The sequence below is a fragment of the Chanodichthys erythropterus genome, chromosome 4 (genome assembly GCF_024489055.1).
Source record: "Chanodichthys erythropterus isolate Z2021 chromosome 4, ASM2448905v1, whole genome shotgun sequence".
Taxonomy (NCBI): domain Eukaryota; kingdom Metazoa; phylum Chordata; class Actinopteri; order Cypriniformes; family Xenocyprididae; genus Chanodichthys; species Chanodichthys erythropterus.
In genome coordinates this window covers 11,113,648-11,136,757 of record NC_090224.1, presented here as the reverse complement: position 1 = coordinate 11,136,757, position 23,110 = coordinate 11,113,648, and the positions used below count along the sequence as shown (strand labels likewise).

The 23,110-nt window shown below is 37.6% G+C and overlaps 1 protein-coding gene across 1 annotated transcript; it reads left to right on the top strand.

Annotated features, from left to right (window-relative positions):
* The first annotated feature begins 243 nt into the window (after positions 1-243).
* smek1 (SMEK homolog 1, suppressor of mek1 (Dictyostelium)) lies at positions 244-19,144 on the top strand. The gene is made up of 15 exons (XM_067384032.1): positions 244-1,284; positions 1,381-1,436; positions 3,112-3,210; positions 3,340-3,957; positions 10,812-10,889; positions 10,983-11,099; positions 11,350-11,466; positions 11,544-11,675; positions 11,773-11,875; positions 12,035-12,193; positions 16,202-16,371; positions 16,470-16,612; positions 16,836-17,026; positions 17,184-17,395; positions 17,488-19,144. Exons 1-15 carry the CDS (start codon positions 1,143-1,145, stop codon positions 17,605-17,607), a joined length of 2,457 nt encoding a protein of 818 aa, XP_067240133.1. The 5' UTR covers positions 244-1,142; the 3' UTR covers positions 17,608-19,144.
* The last annotated feature ends 3,966 nt before the right edge of the window (positions 19,145-23,110 follow it).

Below are 23,110 nucleotides of genomic sequence, written 5' to 3'. Positions count from 1 at the left end.
GTACTGTAGGATGACAAAGCATATGAAGTTTATTATCTTTACGCGCGCTCCAGCAGTCACTCGTTCACGGAGCCGCGCATGTTCGCTCTTACTTTCACCCTCATTCACATTCCTCCCCATGTCCCTTCTCTTTCACCAGCAGTGAGTGTTTATTAGTGTTACGAAACCGTGTGTCTGCGCTGGACATTTTGGCGCACTGTGTCTTTAAACTGTGGCGGCGGCCCTGCGCCTGCAGCACAGGAAACCCCGTAGCGACTTTCTGAGGGGACCCAAGATGGCCGAATCTTCACAGTGGGGCTAATAATTACTTTTCGTCAAGTCGCTGCTATTTCATGGTGCTCGACGGTCGCGCTGGCCATTCGCCATCCCGGAAAGCGTAACGAGCGAGTGTATTCGATTAGTTGCATTGGGGAATGTTTATCTCTGTGTGAAGAGACTGGCTGGTCCATCCGCGGCCCTTAGCCAGAATATGGCGGAATACTTGGAGAAAATATAGCTTAGCTTATTATGAACGCGCCGCTTTATACACGACTCTTCCCGCGTTTTCACCGACCGCGCGCGAGTATAATGATCAAATAGAGTTATCGGTACGTCTCTGGAGTTCATTCGCGCATGTTTCCAACGTTTATGTGTTAAAATGACTCGCGCGAGGAGATAGCCTGCTAGCTGAGGCGCTAGCTACGCTAACCCCGTTTGACTGAATTAGTCGCAGCGTTAGCTTAGCCTAGCTAGCTTAAAGTAAGGGGGCACGGAGAAAAATAAACACATTCTGGATTCGTGCTCTGGTTGCATGTTTTTAAAGTAATCTCTCACCGTTTCACCTCCTTCTAGAAACGGAAGTGCTTTTTTCGTTGTTCCGTTTATAAAGAGTTCAAAATATTGAGTATGTTGTGGAGAGTCTCGGCTGCACACAGCAGCTAGCTGACCATCGCTAGACTGGTCAGAATAATCTTTCTGGACAGCATAAGTTTACTGTTATAGACCCTACAACAACATACTGCATCAGCCTCGAGACCGCTTGCCAGTGAATGCCATACATTTCAGCTTGAAGTTGACCGCAGATTCTGTTGCCTCTTGCAAGGCAAGGACGTTGAGATTTATTGAATCAAAGGCAAAAGCCTATTTGAGAGTTACTTGCAAGGATGACTGACACTCGTAGACGAGTAAAAGTGTACACTCTGAATGAGGACCGCCAGTGGGATGATCGGGGGACGGGACATGTGTCATCCGCATACGTGGAGAGACTGAAAGGCATGTCTCTCTTGGTGCGCGCCGAAAGTGATGGTAGGTTTCAAAATACTACAAAAAAAAAAAAAAAAAGATATACATGGTCACTTTTCATTGACATTGCAATTAAGATGTGCCCGTTCTTTAAAACAGGATCACTGCTGCTGGAGTCAAAAATAAACCCTAACACCGCCTATCAGAAACAGCAGGTGCGTTTAAAATGACATGATCTTATTGACAACTCATCAGTGTTTTTGTGTACATAATTCATAATTATGTGCTTTACATGTATTAGGTAAAACTAGTCAAGTATACTTCTGTCTTATAAAAATGCAAGGCAGCACAGTTGAATGGGATAAAAATTAACTAATAAATATCACAAATGATACTTCCCCAGTTGAAGATTCACAATACAATAACCCTGTTAAACCTGACATTAAATAAAAGTCAGAAACAAACATTACTATTAGACAAAATAATTTAAAAAAAAAGTTTGCATATGTGTTTTGTTTTGTATATCATATTTGATACATCAGCTTTTTATGGGTCATATAAAATATGGAGCTCACACCCAAGAAGGAAAAAAATCAATTTTATTCAGAGGTTCAAAGTGAGCAATTTGTCATTTTTATGATGTTATGTATTTGATGATGTTATTTATATGCCCAGATAGTAGATGAGAATGTGATGGCTTGTAAAGCAATGAGATTTGTTATGGCAAACTACTAACATAAATGCAATAATAGTTGTTAGTAAGATGAAATTAAATGCTTTGTTTTATGATCAAAGCTCAGTTTTTAATTGTAGGAGGGGAAAGCATATAATGCAGTGCAGTACAGTAAAGTTTTGACTGATGTACAAACAAACTTCAAAAGCATGTTGTATATTTAATACATAGATTTTAACATGATTTTTCTGAAGAATTATGTATAGATAAAGTATACCTACTTTAGTAAATGTTCATCTTAAAATATTACTAACACTATAAAAGCTGCTCTTGTTTACTTTATAAAAATCATTAAACATTTCACAGCAAAAAGACATGTACTATGGGCATTTAAGTTACTTTAAGTTGCCTTTTACTTGCTAAAAAGTATGAGCCATCAATCAGAAGGACGCAAGCATGTAGAAGCATGTAGAAGATTGTGTACAACAGGTTTTTTTTACAAAATTTTGGTAATTTAGAGGCCTTAGAAATTTATGTATCAAATATGATACAGTAGGTGTTGTAGGGTTATGATAATTGCTTTGTATTACAAGTATTCTGAAATGTTGTTTAAATATGTTTAATAAGATAATTCCTCATACACATTCTAATTTGCATAGACTTCCAGAATAGAAATCTGAACACTGGATATAGCCTGGTTAATTTTTTTTTTTTTTTTTTTTGTGTGACATAAAAGTTACTTTTTATCACTCTATACATAAAAATATTGTCAACAGACATTTTTTTTGTTTGTTTTTTTTGTTTTTATGAATAAAATATATAAATCAGGCAAATTATATATAAAGCCCTCTGTAAAAACCTTCAGAATATAGAACTGTAAAGTTTGGTGTATATAAGTGATTACTGAAGTGGAGATTTCTGGCTCAGCGCATAAACTCATTTTGAGAAAATATCCTGTATTGTAATTGAAAACTACACACACAAATCGATAAAGTGTAACAAAATAAATACTTAAAAATATACTTTAGATGTTTTCTATCTAATAGTCTGAAAGAAGACATGTTATGGAAGCAAAATAGCCCAAAATTGACCAGTGCATTAAAAAAAATGGTTTATCCTGTAGTGTCTTGCCTTAAACTATAGATCCCTGTATGTTAGTACTTGTAGAATAACTTTCTTTGGGCATTTGTTGATTGTATTTGTGTTTTTCTTTGAAGGACACATTAATAGTCTGGTCTGAAGCTGAAAACTATGACCTGGCCCTCAGCTTTCAGGAAAAGGCTGGTTGTGATGAGATCTGGGAGAAAATATGTCAGGTGATTATGCTTATCACATTGATCATGATTTACATTAATATTTTATCTAGTTTTCTCTAACTTCTGCATGTTGGTGTAGCACTTTATTCTGAAAGACTTTTTTTTTTTTTTTGCTGTGTGTGTTTACAGGTCCAGGGAAAGGACCCATCGGTAGACATCACCCAGGAGCTGATAGATGAGTCTGAAGAGGAGCGCTTTGATGACATGTCTTCTCCTGGCCTTGAACTTCCACCATGTGAGCTCTCCCGGCTAGAGGAGGTGGCCGAGCTGGTGGCCTCATCCTTACCGTCTCCGTTGCGGCGGGAAAAACTGGCCCTGGCTCTAGAGAATGAGGGCTACATCCGCAAGCTGTTGGAGCTCTTTCGTGTGTGCGAGGACTTGGAGAACCGAGAAGGCTTGCATCACCTCTATGACATCATCAAAGGCATTTTCCTCCTCAACCGCACGGCGCTCTTTGAAGTTATGTTCTCCGAAGAATGCATCATGGATGTGATCGGGTGTCTGGAGTTCGATCCGTCGCTACCCCAACCGCGGAGGCATCGAGAGTTCCTGACTACAACGGCACGGTTTAAAGAGGTCATTCCCATTTCAGACCCAGAGCTGCGGCAGAAGATTCACCAGACGTATAGGGTGCAGTATATTCAGGACATGGTGCTGCCCACCCCCTCTGTCTTTGAAGAAAACATGCTGTCCACGCTGCACTCCTTCATCTTCTTCAACAAAGTGGAGATTGTTGGCATGCTGCAGGTGGGTTTTCCTACTCAGCTGTATGTATGTGATCAGTAGTGAACTTTGTACTATTAGTGGTTGAGTTAACTGTACTGAGTAGGGCTGGGTATTGACACAATTTTCACGATTTGATTTCTATTCACAAGCTGTCGATTCTGATTCAATTTGATTCAATATCAATTATTTTGGATATATATCAGATACAGTACATGACAAGTTTTCTCGAAGAAAAAAAAAACTAATTCTGTAAACTATACAACATATAACATATAATATTGAAGGTTAAAATGAACGTATTACGTACAAACACTTACACTGAATGATATTTTTTTTATAATAAATAGTTATAAAACTAACTTTAGAATTATGTAATCATATTTATACTCCAATTCGTTTTTTGAAATATAAACAAATCGTGGCTGTCATAACTGATGCATTAAATATTGAAGAACATTAAAAATTATAATGAATCTGTAATATGGTGCTTCTATCAGAATGCTACTAGTTTATTTTTCTAGCTGATTAATAAGTTTATGGTCCCTGAATATGGTTTTTCTGAGGTAAATGTGACATTGTTTATAAGCTGTTTTATTGAAGTCTTTCCACGGTTGAAACACTTATTGAACGATTACACGTGATATGATATGGATTTCGGTAAGTTGCACTGTATCTTTTAACATACCTTCAGATGTTAATTTATGTTTATTTTGCACTGTAGCTGGCATTAAAGTGGAGGAGATGATTGGTTCACGTGTGTCGTGCTACTGCTTCTCTTGAACTGAAACTTAGTTTCAAATCAAAAGTAACAAAGTACAAAGATTATTGAGATTATTGGAGGTGTGCTACAATGTTTTTTTTCATTCATCACCTGAAAACAGGATAGACTAATCGATTCTTGGGATTTAAGAAACGATATCGTTTCGTAAAAATGAGAACCTATTAAAATCGAGAAATCGTTTTTTTTTTTTTTTTATAACTTAGCCCTAGTACTGAGTGTAACAAACTGTAGATTAAACTGTTCTTCTAGCATCATATCGCACAAGTAACGTACATTGTCAGGCTCGGTATGTGTCATTGTGGCTTCTCACTACAATTTTCAGAGCAGCAACTTCCGTCTCAAATACATTGCATCCTCAGCAGAAAACCTTGCTTGCAGGGACTGCAGTGAATAAGTTGACATGCTTTTGCTGCTGCTACTAATATTTCCTTGTTTACATTGCCTGAGAACATCACATTGCTCTTGATGAGATGCCCGTGGTGGGTTGTAATGTGGTTCTTTGCTAAAGGTCATCATAAATACAGTATGTTTTCCACTTAAAGAGGTCTACCGATGTTGATAACAGATTCAAGGATAACTGCGCTAACTATTTTTTCAGATGCATGTAGTAATGATATTTAGTAGAAAATTGATTGTGGTCATTGTTATTAATTTATTGAGGGTTTTTTTTTTTTTTTGAATGATGCTACCACTTTACCTGGGACGAGTTACAACATCTTAAATGTATATTTAATTTCAGTTAGATTTTACTGCAGTAGTAGCTAAACTGATTTAAAATATACTTTATGAAAATGGTTTGATATACATGCTTCTCACCTAAGCCTTACAGTGGAATTGTTTGATACTGGAATCGGAGTAAGGGGAGGGGGCTTGTTTCCATGGGAACGGCACCATCATGTTCTTTAGAGCCATATCATGTGATGTCACAAACGCTTGGCAGGCGTGCTGGATGATAATTTTCTCCAACCTCCAGCCAGCTTCAGTACAGTATGGTTGTTTCGTCTATCGTTGCAGATAAGGGTGCATATTATATGGCACACTATTGTTTTAATATTACCATATCCCATTACTAATACTACCTGAAGGTAATCTAGCAGATGTTGAATAAACTGGCCATAGATGCTAAAAGCCATTTCTTATGATTGTCTCTAAGCAATTAGATGTACTTTCCCATGACACTGTGGTCACATTGTTTTCGTTCACTTGCCTTGTTCCTCTTTTTTGAGGTGTAATCTTTTATCTCCATGACAAGGTAATACAGTAAAATACAGTATCAGTCACATGTCTAACCTTATTGTGAACGTGCATTGATCAAATATATCACAAGTCACCCTCATTCAGCTAGAGGTCAAGTAAGGTTACAAAACAGATTTGAGCCTTTTTGTGATTTGCAGCTTTATATTGAGCTCAGATGTCATTAGGATAATATTAGTATTTAGACAGTTGTAAATTGACATTGATCAAGAACTAGGTTTAATGTGGCAAATCTGGTTAAACAAAAGTGTCTTTGGTTGTAATTCACACAATATGAAGGGATTAAGTATCAGGAAATGGATTTTAATGTTGTTGTAATTTTGAATTCTATATTTTATTTATTTATATTGTAACTGAATACATGCTTTAAAATATTTCAAGAAAAATTGCATCCAAATATTTACTCATTTTAGTAGGAGTGGTAATCTCACAATCCGATTAACAACAATAACTTGCCAAAATAAATGTAATTAATTTAAATAAAATAACTTTTGTTGTTATTTTGGTCTATTTAACATTGTAGAGCTGCATGATGTGGGATACAAGTCATAAGTTTAAAAATTGTGATTGCAAGTTAAAATGTGATTTTTAAAACGAACAAACAAAAAAATCATGAACAACAGGTTTGTTGTGCTTGTTTGTGGGGCTGCAGAATTTGGCCAAAAAAGTTTTTATTTACCAATATAACTACTACTAATTATTATATTATTACTAAATAAATATATTAAAATAAAAAATATTACTATTGTAATAACACTATTTCACTGCAGGGGGGCTATAACTATAAATCATTAGAAAGGTCTAGGTTTTATAAAAAAATATTAAGTTAATAACAAAATATTTCTCTATCTCTTTCAAATTGTTACTTCTCTATCTCTACACTTGAGAAAAACGTATTTGTGTATGTTTACTTCAAGTTTCTTAATTATTTTTCCTATTTTTACCCAAAGTGGGGCGTGGACAGCACGTCTCCAGTTCCTTCCACTGTAGGAAAATGAAGCCAAAATATCCCAGAAATGGTCATTGCCAATTACGTCATTCAGAGCTTGAGTCTACGCAGTAGAGAAACTGAGGTGGAGCAGCGGTATCAAGGTCCTGCCCATGCTCCCGCAGACTCAATTGCAGGCACAGCTGTCAATCGTGATGTTACACCCCAATTTTACAGCATCAAATAATTAACTAAAACCAAGCTTACTGGAAAAACTAACAATTCAACATATGTCGGCGTGATAACTACCTAAAATGACGGAAACCATCTTTAGGGAAAAAAATATATGAAGTGTAATTGGATTTTATATTTGGCGCACATCCCATTCGATTACTTGGAGGGTGGGGTTTGTGACCTATACTGCAGCCAGCCAGCAGGGGCAATCAAAATGCTTTGGCTTCACTTTTCAGGACTTGTTTGTGGCAAAATTGTTACTCGAATAATGTAATGTCTGTTTCATTCATACTTGTAGCCGAAGGACATTTGCTTAGAAAGTCCACAAATGAGACTCCTACAAGTAATAAAACTTGTGTTCCAGAAAATCACTTATATGGACAAAGACATCTGGTGATACCAGTGAAATTTCACAATTCTCAATTGATTACAATTTCTTTACCACAGAAAAACTACTAGCCTAACTAATATAAAGTTCAAACATTATTGAAAACATGTGAGTCTTCAGTAATAGAATAAGAACAAATAAACAAACTTTACTTGAATAGCCTACTCACCAAGATGGGCATTTTGACATATATTTGTTGTATTTTTCCGTTCAAGTGCAAGAAGATGCGAAAGAGTAATCAATTCAGCACCCGTGAGCTGGCCCTCATGTGTGGGCACTGAACAGAACCCTCTGTTTCTTCCTGTGCCTGAAAGTTTGCTAACTATTTATATTTTCAAAACATACAAGTAAATAGAAGATGATAAACGGCAAGGCTCGACAGTGCGAGTGTCTTACATTTGCGACTAAAAAAAATAGATGTGTGAACTCGATTATGGAAAAACAGTGATAAAGCCTAATATTATTGTTAAACTTTAAAAGGAGATTATTTAAAGAAATAACACTGAGAAGCTCATGACGGAATGAGCTAAGGAGACGTTCTGAATGAAATGCACATTCACTCTCTGACAGCAGATAGTGCTGTGTAACAGCAGAAATGTGAATAATGAAATAGAGCGAATGCATGTTGTACCAAAGTCTGTACACTTGAGATTTTTTATGTCTAATTTTATTGGTGCTTACTTGGTTAAATTATGTTTCTGTTGACTTGTTTATGAGGAAAATTGAGTTGGCATTACTAAACGTTGGAGTTTGCTCCCTCGTTTCCACCTCGCTTTTACATCACTGAATACCTGAATAAATTAGAAACGAATATAAACTCTCATATTAAACAGAACATTTATTAACAAAACGATTAAGACAGCTTGGAGGGGCGGCATATGCCATGTTGATCTGTGCTGCGACTCTGTGGCTCACGCTGAATTGAGCAGACACATTCAGTTTTTAATTGTTGTGTCTGTTGTAATGTCTGGGGGGAACTATGGTGGTGTAAACATAATTTATTCTGAAGCAATATTTTCGTTAGTGTTTTATCAGCTTTTACATGCTTAAATCTGCACATTTTTGATATTTACCCCAGGGCGTTATTTACCTTCTATAAAGACCATTTTCTTTAACCTTATTAAATGTATGTGTCATCTTTCATGTCAAATTCTTACGTTTGATCAATAAGTTATAGTAAGACACTAAAGGGCTGTTACCAATCAAATTAAATAATTTGCATAGCAAAATTACAACTGTAATAAATAGGGCTGGGTACCGATCTCGATACTTTTTAGGTACCGATCGAACTGCCTCGATACTACCGAGTATCGAAAAGTGTCTTGTCATTCGGTACCAAATTTCGGTACCTCAGAATGGAGCCGAGGAGAGGGGCGGAGAAATGCTTTCGCTGTCTCGTTGAGGAGCAAGAAACGTTGCGCTACATTGTTATTTATATCTAAATATATTAAACTATACGCGCGAGAGAGACCCTATGTGCGAGAGGGCGAGTGAATCAACGGTTTCGTTTTCAGTTTATCTCCGAATGGACGGGTGAGAAACGGCTGTTTATGTGAGCAGCCGGTTCACTACAGATACTGTTAACAGAAAACAAGTGTCGCACTGCCTGCAGAAACAGCGGAACGCGCAATGTTTTATAGTCTAGTTATGGACAGGTACAACACACAGCAGCTTTACATCAGTGTTCGTCCCTCAAGTTTATGGAAACTCGCGACCGGTTCGTGACCGGTTCGTGACAGGCTCGTTCGCCTGCACGAGCATAGGCTCTGCCTCTGGCTCCAGAACGCGAACAATTCTGCTGAAAAAGAGGTATCAGCGTCCTCCTGATACTGCGGATAATTTGCGGGTCGGGCCAAGTAATAAAAAAATAACATTCAGATTAATTGCAGGTGGATGAGAGATGAATCATTAATCTGTTGATTTTAATAAAGACGCATAACTCTTATTTCACGGTAAGACGCAACGAACTTGCGTCACTCTTACTTCCGCTTTGATCTTGTTAATAATAATTAATTTTTTGAAGAAGAACAATTGCTGAGTGATTTAAAAAGAGCCTCACATACTTAATTTTTGCATTGAAAACTAAACTTTATTAAAACTATTTGCACTGATTTATTGTGTTGGGTAAATTTTGTTAATTTGTGTTTTTTTTTATTCCCCGCAGTGGCTCTGGAGATGAGTCTTTGAGTCTGAAAAAAAGTCAACAAAGTTAAAATATAAAACCATTTTTTTTGAGGTTATGTAATCTTGTTTAAACAGATTTTATAAAACTGGTATCGAAAAAGGTATCGTTTAGGTATCGGTATCGAAGTCAAGGTATCGGTATCGTCTCGGTATCGAAAATTTTTGAACGATACCCAGCCCTAGTAATAAATAATAATATGAGATTAATGTTTTAAATACATTTTTAAATATACAAATGTTGGAAAAATGCAATGATACTTTTAAACATGAAACTAAACCGCCTGTAGGTGGCGGCAAGTCACTTAATGAGTGAATCGAGTCATTCATTCAACCGATTCGTTCAAAACGCTGAATGTGCAATAGTTCTGCTGTGATCTTTGTTTGGAACTATTTTTGTTGGTGAAATAGAACAAAAACAGTTAATATTGTGTCTAAAATGTAAGCAAGTTAATATTAACTACTTGTTTATTGAACTATAAAATCAATGTAATATTTGCAAACATGATAATATTCAGCAAAATATCTCCCTTGGTCATATTAACTATATCATGTTATAAATAAAAAGCTAAACATTTAGAATTTTTACCTCCGTATGTTTCTTCTGTGAACTTCTTTGTGTGCTGTTACTCAGTTGTTTTAATTTCTCTTAAAGTTTCTCACAAAGAGACCGGCAGTGTGAGCCTCAACAGCGTGACCTTGTTACCAGAAATACACTATCCATTATCAATCGTTGTTTACCAAATGTAATAAAATCAGCATTTCAATGCCTCATTTTTTTTTTTTGTCACTGAAGTTTTAATCAGGCTACTTGTCCAGTTGGGCAAGTAAAATTCTCTTTAACTCGCCCCTTCAAAAAATCCAGTTGTAAACGTAAAGCCCTGCAGATGATTTGTCCTGCAAGTCAAAAGAAAAATCTCACACGTGAGAATTTGAAAGCAGTTGTCAGTTGAGTTTTGTGTATTGAATACATAGGCCTACAGTATTCCATACTGCATTCTAAAAAATGTTTTGAATCGTTGAAGAGAGAATTGCAATGCATTGGATAATCGTTTTTTTTTGTTTTTTTCTCCGCTCTTTATTTCTTACGCATTTTTTTTTCTTTTCAGGATGACGAGAAATTTTTGACTGAACTCTTTGCACAGCTAACTGATGAAGCCACAGATGACGACAAGCGGCATGAACTGGTATGATAGCAGCATTACTAATGGATTACTAATGGATGCCTCCTCCTCAACATAATGGATACATACAAAACTCATATTGTGTGTCACATCCAGGTAAATTTCCTGAAGGAGTTTTGTGCATTTTCACAAACGTTACAACCACAGAACAGGGATGCATTCTTCAAAACGCTTTCCAACATGGGAATCCTGCCAGCGCTGGAAGTTATTCTTGTAAGATATCCTTGCTATTTCAAAGAATATATTTATTGTCAGGTGTCAGTTTGGTGTTTTTTTTTTTTTTCCTTTTTAAAATCGTAACATCTTTACTAACAAGCAAATGACCTTTTTATATTGTATCAAGACCTTGTGCACCTGAAATGGTCTCTTGACTAGCTTGAACTTTCCTATCAATAAAAACTGTAACCTTATCTTGCTCTTGCTTCTCTGCTGTATTTACCAATGTGTATGTGCTTTGTTAAAGGGCATGGATGATGTTCAGGTGCGTGGAGCAGCCACTGATATCTTCTCCTACCTGGTGGAGTACAACCCCTCCATGGTGCGAGAGTTTGTTATGCAGGAGTCTCAACAGAATGATGATGTAAGTCAGACATGCCCGCTGACCCGTGTGATCATTCTATCTACCTGTCGTCCTCACTACTTGTCTCTATTTTACAGGACATTCTGTTGATAAATCTGATCATTGAGCATATGATCTGTGACACGGATCCAGAGTTGGGTGGAGCTGTACAGTTAATGGGGTTGCTCAGGACGCTAGTGGACCCAGAGAACATGCTGGCAACTGCTAATGTGAGACCTTAATACAAATGTAGTGCAATGTATCAAATTCGTCAAAATTTAGAAGAACATGCTACTTTAATTTCACTAACTGTCTGGTTCCCTGCAGAAAACAGAGAAGACTGAGTTCTTGAGTTTCTTCTATAAGCATTGCATGCATGTGCTCTCAGCTCCACTTCTTGCCAACACCACAGAAGAAAAACCCAGCAAAGGTAATAGGGAAGGTTTTATGTGCATATGCATGCATGCTTGTAGGATGCATGCAGACTGGATGTGTTGGCAGTTTTTTGAATCATTCCTCAATTGAAATATGCACACCTATTTAAAGACGTAACATCTGCATACTCCTCACTGTGTGTTTGTCTTGTCAGATGATTTCCAGACGTGTCAGCTGCTGGCTCTGATCGTAGAGCTGCTCACTTTCTGTGTGGAGCATCACACGTATCACATAAAGAACTACATCATCAACAAAGACATCCTCCGCAGAGTACTGGTGCTCACTGCTTCACAACACGCTTTCTTAGCTTTATGTGAGTATATGTATGCACACAAGTTTAACATTCATAATGTTACAAGAGTGGGTCAGTTGTTTTTGAATTGCTGTCAGAATGACAGTAAGGATTTTTGCTTGCTCGGTCATCCAGTAGCTCAAATTTCTTATTGTCATGTCGTCATTCTCACTTGCCTTGCCTCAACACCAACAGTATATTTTAAAATGTATTTTTTTCACACATATATATATGTGTGTGTGTGTGAAAAATATTAAATTATTAGGGGTGCAACGGTTCTCGGTAAAAAATCGAAAAATCGTACAGTTCTCCACTTACGGTTTGGTACGCACTTGCACCGCGGTCCATCTCGAATGACGACGCATCTATTGGTTAATATGGTTTGTTTAAAATAGCAACGTGGAAAACAGACAGACAGAGTTCAGATCATGTATGTTTCAGTCGATGGATGCGCAAAACGTTACAACAACGATAATCAGAAAGCATGGACAAAGCAGTCACTCTTTGTGTGCTGCGAGTGCCGCATGCTCTAATGTCCAGTCATTTACGCCGTCATCACCCGGGTGTTCATAGTGCGGGAGCGCAGGTGAGACCTGAACAGCACACGTTGCTATCTGTGTTTAAACTAACTCATTTAAGCCTTGCTGATTTAAACCTTCAAGAACTCGCATGCGCTGTGAGAAGATTTGTGTGCGCTCATCCGAAGCGCGCACACGCTTATTTCAGTCAGCGCGCAAATACTGAGTTCTCGCGCTGAGAATTAAATTGCGCTTCAGTTCATACAAAAATTATGTCAGCATGCCCGTCTTGGTGAGTATCCTAGCAAACATAGTCGGTTATGTCTTAAGTGAACCTGCATTAGTCGAGAAAGACGGCGCATGTGTAACAGTATATGTACTGGATCGTGCATGTCTTGTAAGGGGAAAAAAACTATTCCTGCTGCCTGTTTTTAATGTTAAATCAAACGACAAATAACAAAGAAATCACTCACTGCTCTTGACTGAATAGTTTTTGTAACCTCAATAATGATTCATCTTTATTTATTTTATACAGTAAAGATAATATGCAGTGATATTTTATTTGATTACTTTTCATTTTCTGTACCTGAAAACTTCTGTTAGATACCTGAAAAACTTGAAAAGCACTGTTTATTTTATTTGAATATTTGCTTTATTGTACTTATTTGTGAGGTTGCTTGTAGTTTGATTGTTTGTTCTTATTTTCTTTATTTTAATTTGACAGTAGTCCTATTTTCCCTAAACATAGCACATACCGAACCGTACCAAAACCGTGATACGAACCGAACCGTGAGCGAGTTGATCCGTTGCACCCCTAATATATATATATATATATATATATATATATATATATATATATATATATATATATATATATATATATATATATATATATATATATATATATATATATATATATTTGTTACATAACTACCCATCTAGGGGTGGGGAGCCAGTAACAAAATAAGAAAATAAAAATAAAGAAAAAAAAAAATCTTGGAGAACCAGGGCAATCCAACCTCCCGTCCCAGAATCAACATAAACACCAGTTCAAATTTAGTTTTTTTTTTTAATTGAAAGAATCTCAGAATGTTAACAAAGGAATTGGGAACAAAACTTCAGGGGAGGGCTAGGCCAACATAACAAACAAAACCCAAACTAACTAACCCAATAATTTTCTAACTTACCTGGACAAAGATAATGCACAAATAAAATACATAAATCTTCCCTCTCTCCCTCCCTGGCCATAACCAAGAGAAAAAGATAGAAGTACAAACAAAAATGGCACCCTCCCCCTACATTCCCTTAAAGAAAAAAGGGAATGAATTATTAAAATAATAAATATTTTCAGTTTTAGTTTTCAGTTAGTAATTTTACTTTAGCTTAAATATATTTCAATTAATTGCCAAGGCAACATTTCTAATTTTCGTTTTCCATCTAATATTTCAGTTAAGAACAATGTTTTTTTTTTAATAGTTTAACCCTTTCACACATAAGTTTAAAATATTCTGTCTGACACCCCAGCGTGAGTTTTTTAAGGCGACCGTTATTTAGAACGTATCGCTTTATGGTTTCCATGGTGATGCGTCATTGCTTGTTACGTGACACACTGCAGCACTGTATGAATGATGATCTGCTTTTATTTAATTTTTCCTTTTTTATTCAAAATATTCACATTTGTTAACTATAGCATGAAATATCTAATATTCCGATTGCCAAATATGTGCAAGTGGATGTGTTTTGCTGCTTAAACACCTTTATAGCGATCGCGTTAGTTGAGCCATATGCGTGATGGGCGCCGCCATGTTAGTTTGCGCCGCACAGAGAATCGGATCCGTTGGATTTACAACCCATGAATTCATCCACTTCTCCCGAAATACATGAAAGTGAGTCGGTGAACTGGGGAAGAATAGAGTAAGCTTTAAAGTTACTTTCACAATGTGTATCTGATATGAATAAAACGTATCGTCTAATTATAATGGAAAGGGTTGTTATTTCCGCTTCTATAGACATCATTGTGTATTTTACAAACTCTAAATATATTGTTTTGTTAGTACTCATGTCTATTTAAATGTATGAAACCTAAAATAAACATCATTTGGTTGAAAACACTGCATTTATGTAATATATGAAAAGCGCTGCGCGTGTCCGTCTCTGGTTTAGCGCCAGTTAAAGCACGCACGCACATTTGAATTTGGCAGTTGATCGCATGATGCACTGAACGTTCTAATCACACCGGTGTGATTGTACGCTCCTGGGGCCAGCCAAGACTGTTCACACCGGTGTGATCGTACGCGTTAAAGGGTTAAAGGGGACATAAACATGAGATTGGCAGAAACTGTGTGTTATCTTGAGTACCTATACAGTATTATTGCATCCTTCATATCTCTAAAGAGTCCTTAGTTTTATCAGATTTATAAAAGACAGATAGAGCTGTACCGCTTCTTTCCGAAAACAGTCAAGCTCCTGGAGGCGTGCCATATTCAAAGCCAAAGAGGTACAAGCAATACATCATTGCATTATCCCTGGATAACTTTTGATTCACTATAAGTTTGTGTTGTTTACGTTATATGCCAACAAAACAGAGACATTTTATGCAGTTTTACTTAACACCTGCTTTTCTGACTCATGACAGGAATCTTTTATAGCTGGGACCGCTCCATCTTTCAGTTTCAAACGATTTGCAAATCCGTCAAACTGGGCCTCATTTATAAAACATTTGTCGCTGAAATGCCGGGAGCAAACAAACACACTTGCACAACTCCCATAGCTTCCATAACCCAACGAAGCACGTTGATGGGCATGCTCTTGCTTTCGCTCTGGTTTATGTGTGTGAGCACTCTTCTGGGAGAAGTATCCATACAGGGAATTTCGCCCTTTATGACATCATACAGGGCCATAGTCGTAAAAAAAAACTTTCCAAAACTTATACGAACCCTGAAGGAGTGTATTTGGCACAGAAATACTGTCATATGTCCAACTTGTATTTTGAAACTTTGGCCATGTTTAGCATGAGTATCCAACTCTTTAACAGTGTAAATAAGTCAGAATTCATGAAATAGCATTGGACATCCCCTTTAAGTTAGTCAATGATTTTTAATAAAAATGTCATAACTCGATCTGCCGGTGAAACGAGTACATCACTGGTTCGATTAACTTAATGGGGTTTGATACTGAAAGCATGAACATTTTTTGAAAGGCTAAACTAAACTCTAAAAGATGAGCAGTACTAGACAAATGACATGGGACATAATTTGTCACGCCACTCGCCATGGGAAGATTCAAACCGCATAATCAATAACACCAATAACTATGTGATGCTGATCCATTTCTACAAATGAAAGGCTCTGTTGATAATGATTACTGTTACATTATTACAAAACATGCTGGGCCAGCAGCATTAACACGTACTAATTATACCACGCACTCAATGCTACCCCACTGAGAGACATCAGATATAACTTGGCTGTTAAATCCCTTTGTACCTTTCTCAATCATTTCTCTTGTTCAGGTGCTTTGCGTTTCATGAGGAAAATCATTGGCCTGAAGGACGAGTTTTATAACAGATACATTATGAGGAACTTCCTGTTTGAGCCAGTGGTCAAAGCTTTCCTCAACAATGGATCGAGATACAACCTCATCAACTCAGCCATTATAGAGATGTTTGAGTATGTCAGAGTGGTGAGTACATTTATCCAAACATCACATCTCTTGATGCTCCTGAACATATAGTTAGTCTGATATATTGTTTATTTTGTTTATGTTTTGTGTGTATGTAGGAGGATGTGAAGTCCCTGACAGCTCATATCATAGAGAACTACTGGAAAGCCCTGGAGGATGTAGACTATGTTCAGACGTTTAAGGGACTGAAGCTCCGATATGAACAGCAGAGAGAAAGGCAGGACAACCCTAAACTTGACAGGTCAGTGGTCATTTCAAACCATTGTCATATGGATCATCAGATTTAATGGCCTGAGACGACTGATGGAGAAAGATTATTTAATTTTTTTAAACTGTTTAAATCTGGTCTAAGGTGAATTTTTTTATTTATTTTATTTATTTATTTTATTGGAAATACTCAGATTGTGCATGTAATAGTTATGTATCTTTTTAGTGATTGTTATTTGTATGTCTGAATGCCTTAGTATGCGGTCGATTCTGAGAAATCACCGTTTTCGCCGGGATGCGCGGACACTGGAAGACGAGGAGGAGATGTGGTTTAACACAGATGAGGAAGACTTGGAGGATGGTGAAGCTGTGGTGCCGCCCTCAGATAAGATGAAGAGTGACGAGGACCTGATGGATCCCATCAGCAAGTTCATGGAGAGGAAGAAACGTACGTTACTGCTACATGCAGATGGCATGATGTTGATGACCCACTACTACGATTCCCTATCTGATTGCAAGATGCTTTAATATAACTTGCATTGCTTGGTGCGTTTTAGTTGATTACTTGTTTTATTTTTTCCTCTTTTTTTTTTTTTTTCCCCAAGTGAAAGATTCAGAAGAGAAGGAGGTTTTGACAGGGAAGGCGAGCCTCTCAGGACGGCAGAGCCCCAGTTTTAAACTCTCCTTTTCCAGCTCTCCAAAGCCTAGTCTGTCCTCTCCTCCTACCGCATCCCTCCACCCCGGTTCACCTGGTTCTCCAAGCTCTCCCGGGACAGGAGCCCGGAGCTCCCCACCTACGGCAGCTGTTACCACCAAGGTAATTATTCAGGCTCCGACACTGAAATGATGCCCAAAAATTGTATTTCTTACCGCTTGCTTGTTTTTGACGGCGTCTCGCTTCCATTTCAGGGAGGTCTAGTGGGGTTGGTGGACTATCCTGATGATGATGAAGAGGATGAGGACGAGGAAGACGCAGACAGTAAAGAAGAAAGTCCTCCGCTGTCCAAGAAGTCCAAGCTGAGCTCCTAAAGCACTCCCTCTTCAATCAGCACAGTCATGCTCAAAGGGAGCTTCATCCAGAGACTATTGCAGCGCTCAGCCTAGAACTCAAAACTGAAACTAAATGAATGAATACATAAATGAATGGATAAATGAACGAATGCAGCCCCCCGCAGGAGTCCATGGGGCGCCATGTGAGGAACGGAGAAATGGAGAGCAAGAGAGGGAGAAGATTCGGTCACAGAGCGAAAAGGTGAATGTCTCCACGTGGAGTTTGTCCAAGTGCCAATCTGCAAGAGAGAGAGAGACTCGTGAAACGGACGGAGAGATCGAAGATGAGAGAAACTGGTCTGGACAAAGAATAATAAAAAGGATTTAATAAGAAATGAATTTCGACAAAGCTAAAAGTACAGGGGGGTAAAAACGACCTCGCACACAGTCAGTCAGTCACTCACAGACACTCAAACTGTTGCCCCACAGAGCGTCCCAGGCTTGGACCAGGACACACTGCCCCCCCTCTCAGGGAAGGACCTCACATGACCCGAACTGGGCCAGCCAATCCACAACCACCACTCACCTTTGCTGACATCATCTCCATTTCTTTCTCTCCTTCCTCTAGCCCTTTTTCTGTTGCCATTTTTTTTTTTTCCTGATTCTTTTTTTTTTTTCCCTTTTATTTTTTGAGTTTCTAGGTCCAGACCGGACATTAGGGAGCAAAGAAGTCTGGGTCGTCATTGTTTATGATGTCACTGTTGTTCTCGTGGCTCAGCGGAAGTTCTTCCTCTTTCAAAGCCAGCAGTTCCCTCCTTTTTCTTATTCTGTTGTTCTCCTCTCTCATTTTTTTAAATGACAAAAGAGACCTGCCTTTAAATGTTCAGGACGTTTTCAGCCGCACTTGAACAGGTTTTTAAAACCTCAGTGGGGGGAGATAGTTTTACCCTTTTTTTGCCCTTCAAAACTGCAGATTTTTTGGAAAATTTGTAAGCCCGTCTTGATTAAAGATTGAGTGGAACTCTAGATGTGATCGATTTTTGTCATATCTTCATTTTCTTTTCTTTTACATGAGTGTACTCTTAGTTGTTCAGTATATTTGGGACCATTAAAAGATCTTTGCTGTAGTAGATCTCTCACGGTTGTGCTGGTTCCCTGTATCATGTCAACTGTGCTGATATTTTGTCTTTTGAAATGGGATTTCGTCACTGAAATGATCCTCCTGTCTGCTCGTCTGAATACGTCAGTGGAAAGTCCTGCCTCTTCTGACTGAAGCTTTCTAAACCACCTGCACACAATTAAAGATAACAATTTTTATTTTCTGAAATATCATGTTTCACTTTGTACTTGAAAACCCTGAGAATGGTATAATCACGCACTAGAGGGCGCACTTCACCTTCATTGACATGTTTCTGCAAAAATAGGAGCCAGAAAGTAACTTTTAGTGTATATACATTTCAGGTCAGAAGAAATGGTAATTTATTTGATTACGAACACAATAAAAACAGTAATATTGTGAAATATTACAATTTAAAAGTTGTTTTCTATTTTATTTTATTTAAAATGTTATTTATTCCAGTGATGGCAAAGCTGAATTTTCAGCATCATTACGCCAGTCTTCAGTGTCACATGATCCTTCAGATGTGATTCTAATAGGCTTATTTGGTGCTAAATTATTAGTATGGGTTTTTATCAATGTTGAAAACTTAATATTTTTGGTGAAACTGATTCCCCCCCCCCCCAGGATTTTTTGATGAATAGAAAGTAAAAAAATAAAACGGTACTTATTTTAAATAGAAATCTTTTGTTACATAATTGTCTTTACTGTCACATTTAATCAATTTAATGCATACTTACAGAAATAAGACAATAATTAATAAATAGTCTTTGAAAAGTTTTTGAATGGTAGTGCATCACGATTTCCACATTTTCCAAAAAACAAAACATTACCAAATCAGAATGATTTCTGAAGGACCATGTGACACTGAAGACTGAAGTAATGATGCTAAAAAAATCTTTATCATATAGATTTAATAATATTTCACAATATTACTGTTTATACTGTATTTTCGAGAAAAGCATGCTCACCAACGCTGCTTTCAAAAATCTTCCAAACACTTGACCAGTGGTGTGTTTTCTGAAAAGTTCACCATTTTATAAATTTACAAGAAAAATCAGGTCTATGGAATTTGCATGACATGCTGTAAAAATTAAGATATGTATTTCCCTAATTTAATTCTCATTTGCACAAATGAAAACAATTCTCAGCTTGTACAGATCAATCCTGGTCCGTTTTCTGTTTTAACAAGCAGTAGCCTACATTTGATACGGCCCTTCTCTATTTCTGATTTTTACCATATGTTGTTCCACTTCATCTCTTCTCATCATTGCCTGAATGCAATATGTCACATCTTTGGGGAGATTATGCTCTCATAAGCAACACACACCTGCCAATGTCCTGGCACTAACCTGCCTTTTAATTAGAAATTTAACCATGACAAATCAAGCCACACAGACGCTCCCAGAGTTCAGCTCATCCCCATCCGACGCCAGTCAAATCCAAGAGCTGCTGGCTGTTCCTCAAAGGAGACGCACCGTGCCAACATCACCGCACGGGCTGAAGTGTCTCCCTCTTCGTGTGTGGTGGTCTGTGCGCCTTAAAGCTGTGGTTTATTTATTTGTTGAGGATTATTGGTCCTTTCCATTGGCATGTGGCAGTGCCAGTGCGCATGGAGCCTGTTAGAATGCCAATGGAGAGTTTCTACAGATGTGCCCTTTGATGTGAAGCCACCCAGCTACTGAGTGATTCAGATCAGGATCTTTAGAAATATCTTTCAGTCTGTCAAGAAAGGGCTGATGGTTTAACTGATTTGTTCTCAACTATCCCTGCTGGAAAACCAGCTTAGACCAGTACAGTGCTGTCTAGTAAGACCAGCATGTCTGAAATCTGGCTGACCTGGTTAACTAATGTGCTCTTGATGGTTACGACGTCTGAGTAAACCAATTGTGTGCTAAATTCTATACTTGGATGCAGTGCGTACTTTAAACTTTATGAAATGTACACTACCTATTTTATTTATTTATTTTTTTTTAGAAATTTTAAAGAAATTGACATTTTAATTCAGCAAGTATGTAATAAAGTTAAAAAATAACTTTGATCAACATTGATTTCAACGTTGATAATAATAAGAAATGTATCTTGAGCACCAAATCAGCATATTCGAATCATTCATCTTTGACATCACAGAAATAAATTACATTTTAAAATATATTAAAATAGAAAACAGTTATTTAAAATTGTAATAACATTGTGTACTATTAGTGTTTTAGGCTACTTGATCAAATAATTGCAGCCTTGATGATTTTGAAAGACTTTTTTCAAAACATTTTTAAAAAATCCTACCAACCCCAAAAGTATATTTGTATTTTTTTTTATTAACCTCATATATAAAAAATATATTTTTGAAGTGTTGTTTGTCTCGTCTTTTTTATCACTGCAACACAACGTTGAGTCAACAAAGAAATTATACGTAGACACCTACAATGCAATTCCAAATTTTTTTTTTTTTTTTTTTTGCATTTATTGTAATTAGAGTAAAATATCTGACAAGAAATTTGCGCTTCAAAAAAATAAAAAAAATAAAATAAATTATACGTGCACTTTTATACTTTTATACACAATTATACTGCATTGTTCAAACTAATTTTTGAAGCGAATTAACTGCTCTGCTTGAAGTCACGTGCACTACCTCTAATCCACCAGTAGATGGCGGGCGATGTCCACATCACCTCTTCCCCAGGAGAAAGGCTTTTGTGACAGATTGTATAATCGTTTAGGGGCAGTAAAGTCTGCCGAACAGGAAATCCTCAGCGTCTCTCGTCGAGGTTGTCAAAACAGCCGCACAATGTGCACTTTCATGTGCACAACTGGACCCTGTCGCTCCTACCAACAATCGCTTGTGTTCGCTGCACAAAGTGGCCTCTGTGTCGGCCGGGCCGCCTCCTTATGGCCCGGCGGCCGCTGTGGAGGTGATCAGGGGGCATGTTCAGCATAGCGTGTCTGTTTGTGTGATTAATCACCGTGTAAAACTGCAGCGTATCCGTTTCGGTGGGAGCGAGGAGCCACGGGCGCCTCTCCGTTTATGCGTCATTGTGTCTAACGGTACCCGGTAGCTGAGAGCAGAGGGCAAAAGTTTGAGCATATGGTTGAGATTAAGGCGCTAAAGAAACTGGCTGATTCACATGATTGGGATTTGTTTTATTTTGAGTTTGGCTGATTACTGAATAAACGACTTAAAAGTGATTGATCTTTGGGAATACTCACTAAAGCCTTTTGTTCAGTGTAGCATGATCATAAACATCTATTCCAAATCCAAAGTGTTGGTTGCTTCCTATATGTGTTTACATCTGCTCAGTTTGGTTTTAGGCTGTTTGCATGCTGTCATCATGAACCTTGGTTGATTCTAAAGTTTAAATGATCATCTCTTTTAACCTTTGGGAAATCTTACTGCTAGGAATAACATATTGCCATACCATTTCTGCAGTAGGCTATGTTTGTACAGTGGTTATGCACATTTTCTGTATGTGCAGTATGCAACAGAGCAAACCAAACGGATTGCTGTATCCCACAATGCAGTGCATTGATGTTGTACTTCTGTTTTGCACCATATTTTTTTATTTTTCAACTTTTAGAATCTGATGATTCCTCCACTCTCCCATCGCCTCATTGGACAGCAAAGTGTCTACTGGTTGCCCACGTCAGAATCTCAGCAGACACGTGGGTATTGTTGTTTGCCTACTGATTAGTCCACTTTTAAATAAAATTTTCCTGATAATTTACTCACCCCCATGTCATCCAAGATGTTCATGTCTTTCTTTGGTCAGTCGAAAAGAAATGAAGGTTTTTGATGAAAACATTCCAGGATTATTCTCCTTATAGTGGACTTCAATGGTCTCCAGACGGTTGAAGGTCAAAACTACAGTTTCAGTGCAGCTTCAAAGGGCACTAAATTGGCTTACACTGTATGTCCTTCACCTTCCCCATTCTACTTACGGAAAAAAAACGAAACTGGCGCCGTGTTCGTTCCGTAAGTAGAATAGGGAAGGCGTAGGACATACAGCGTAAGCGTTTTGAAGAATGCGGAAAGCGGAAGTACGTGCAAGGCGATATTTTGTGTTTATAAAGCATATATAATTGTATTTTTTTTTCGAAAATGACCAATTGTTTCGCTAGAAAAGACCCTTATTCCTCGTCTGGTATCGTTTAAAGCCCTTTGAAGCTGCACTGAAACTGTCATTTTGACCTTCAACCGTCTGGAGTCCATTGAAGTCCACTATAAGGAGAAAAATCCTGGAATGTTTTCATCAAAAACCTTCATTTCTTTTTGACTGACGAAAAATGCACATTCGGATGCACTACATTCATAATGTTGTCACTGTCATGTTACCTATACTAGTGTCAGCTGCTTATCTTCACTGCCATTCACAAATCCTCTCCTGTGGCCCTCATGGGATAGTATAGTGTCTATTGTAAGTACACTTC

Coding starts and splice junctions, on each gene's coding strand:
- smek1 (XM_067384032.1), top strand. CDS start 1,143: ATGACTGACACTCGTAGACGAGTAAAAGTGTACACTCTGAATGAGGAC. Junction 3,211..3,339: donor TCTGGGAGAAAATATGTCAG/GTGATTATGCTT, acceptor GTGTGTTTACAG/GTCCAGGGAAAGGACCCATC. Junction 12,194..16,201: donor ACACGCTTTCTTAGCTTTAT/GTGAGTATATGT, acceptor TCTCTTGTTCAG/GTGCTTTGCGTTTCATGAGG.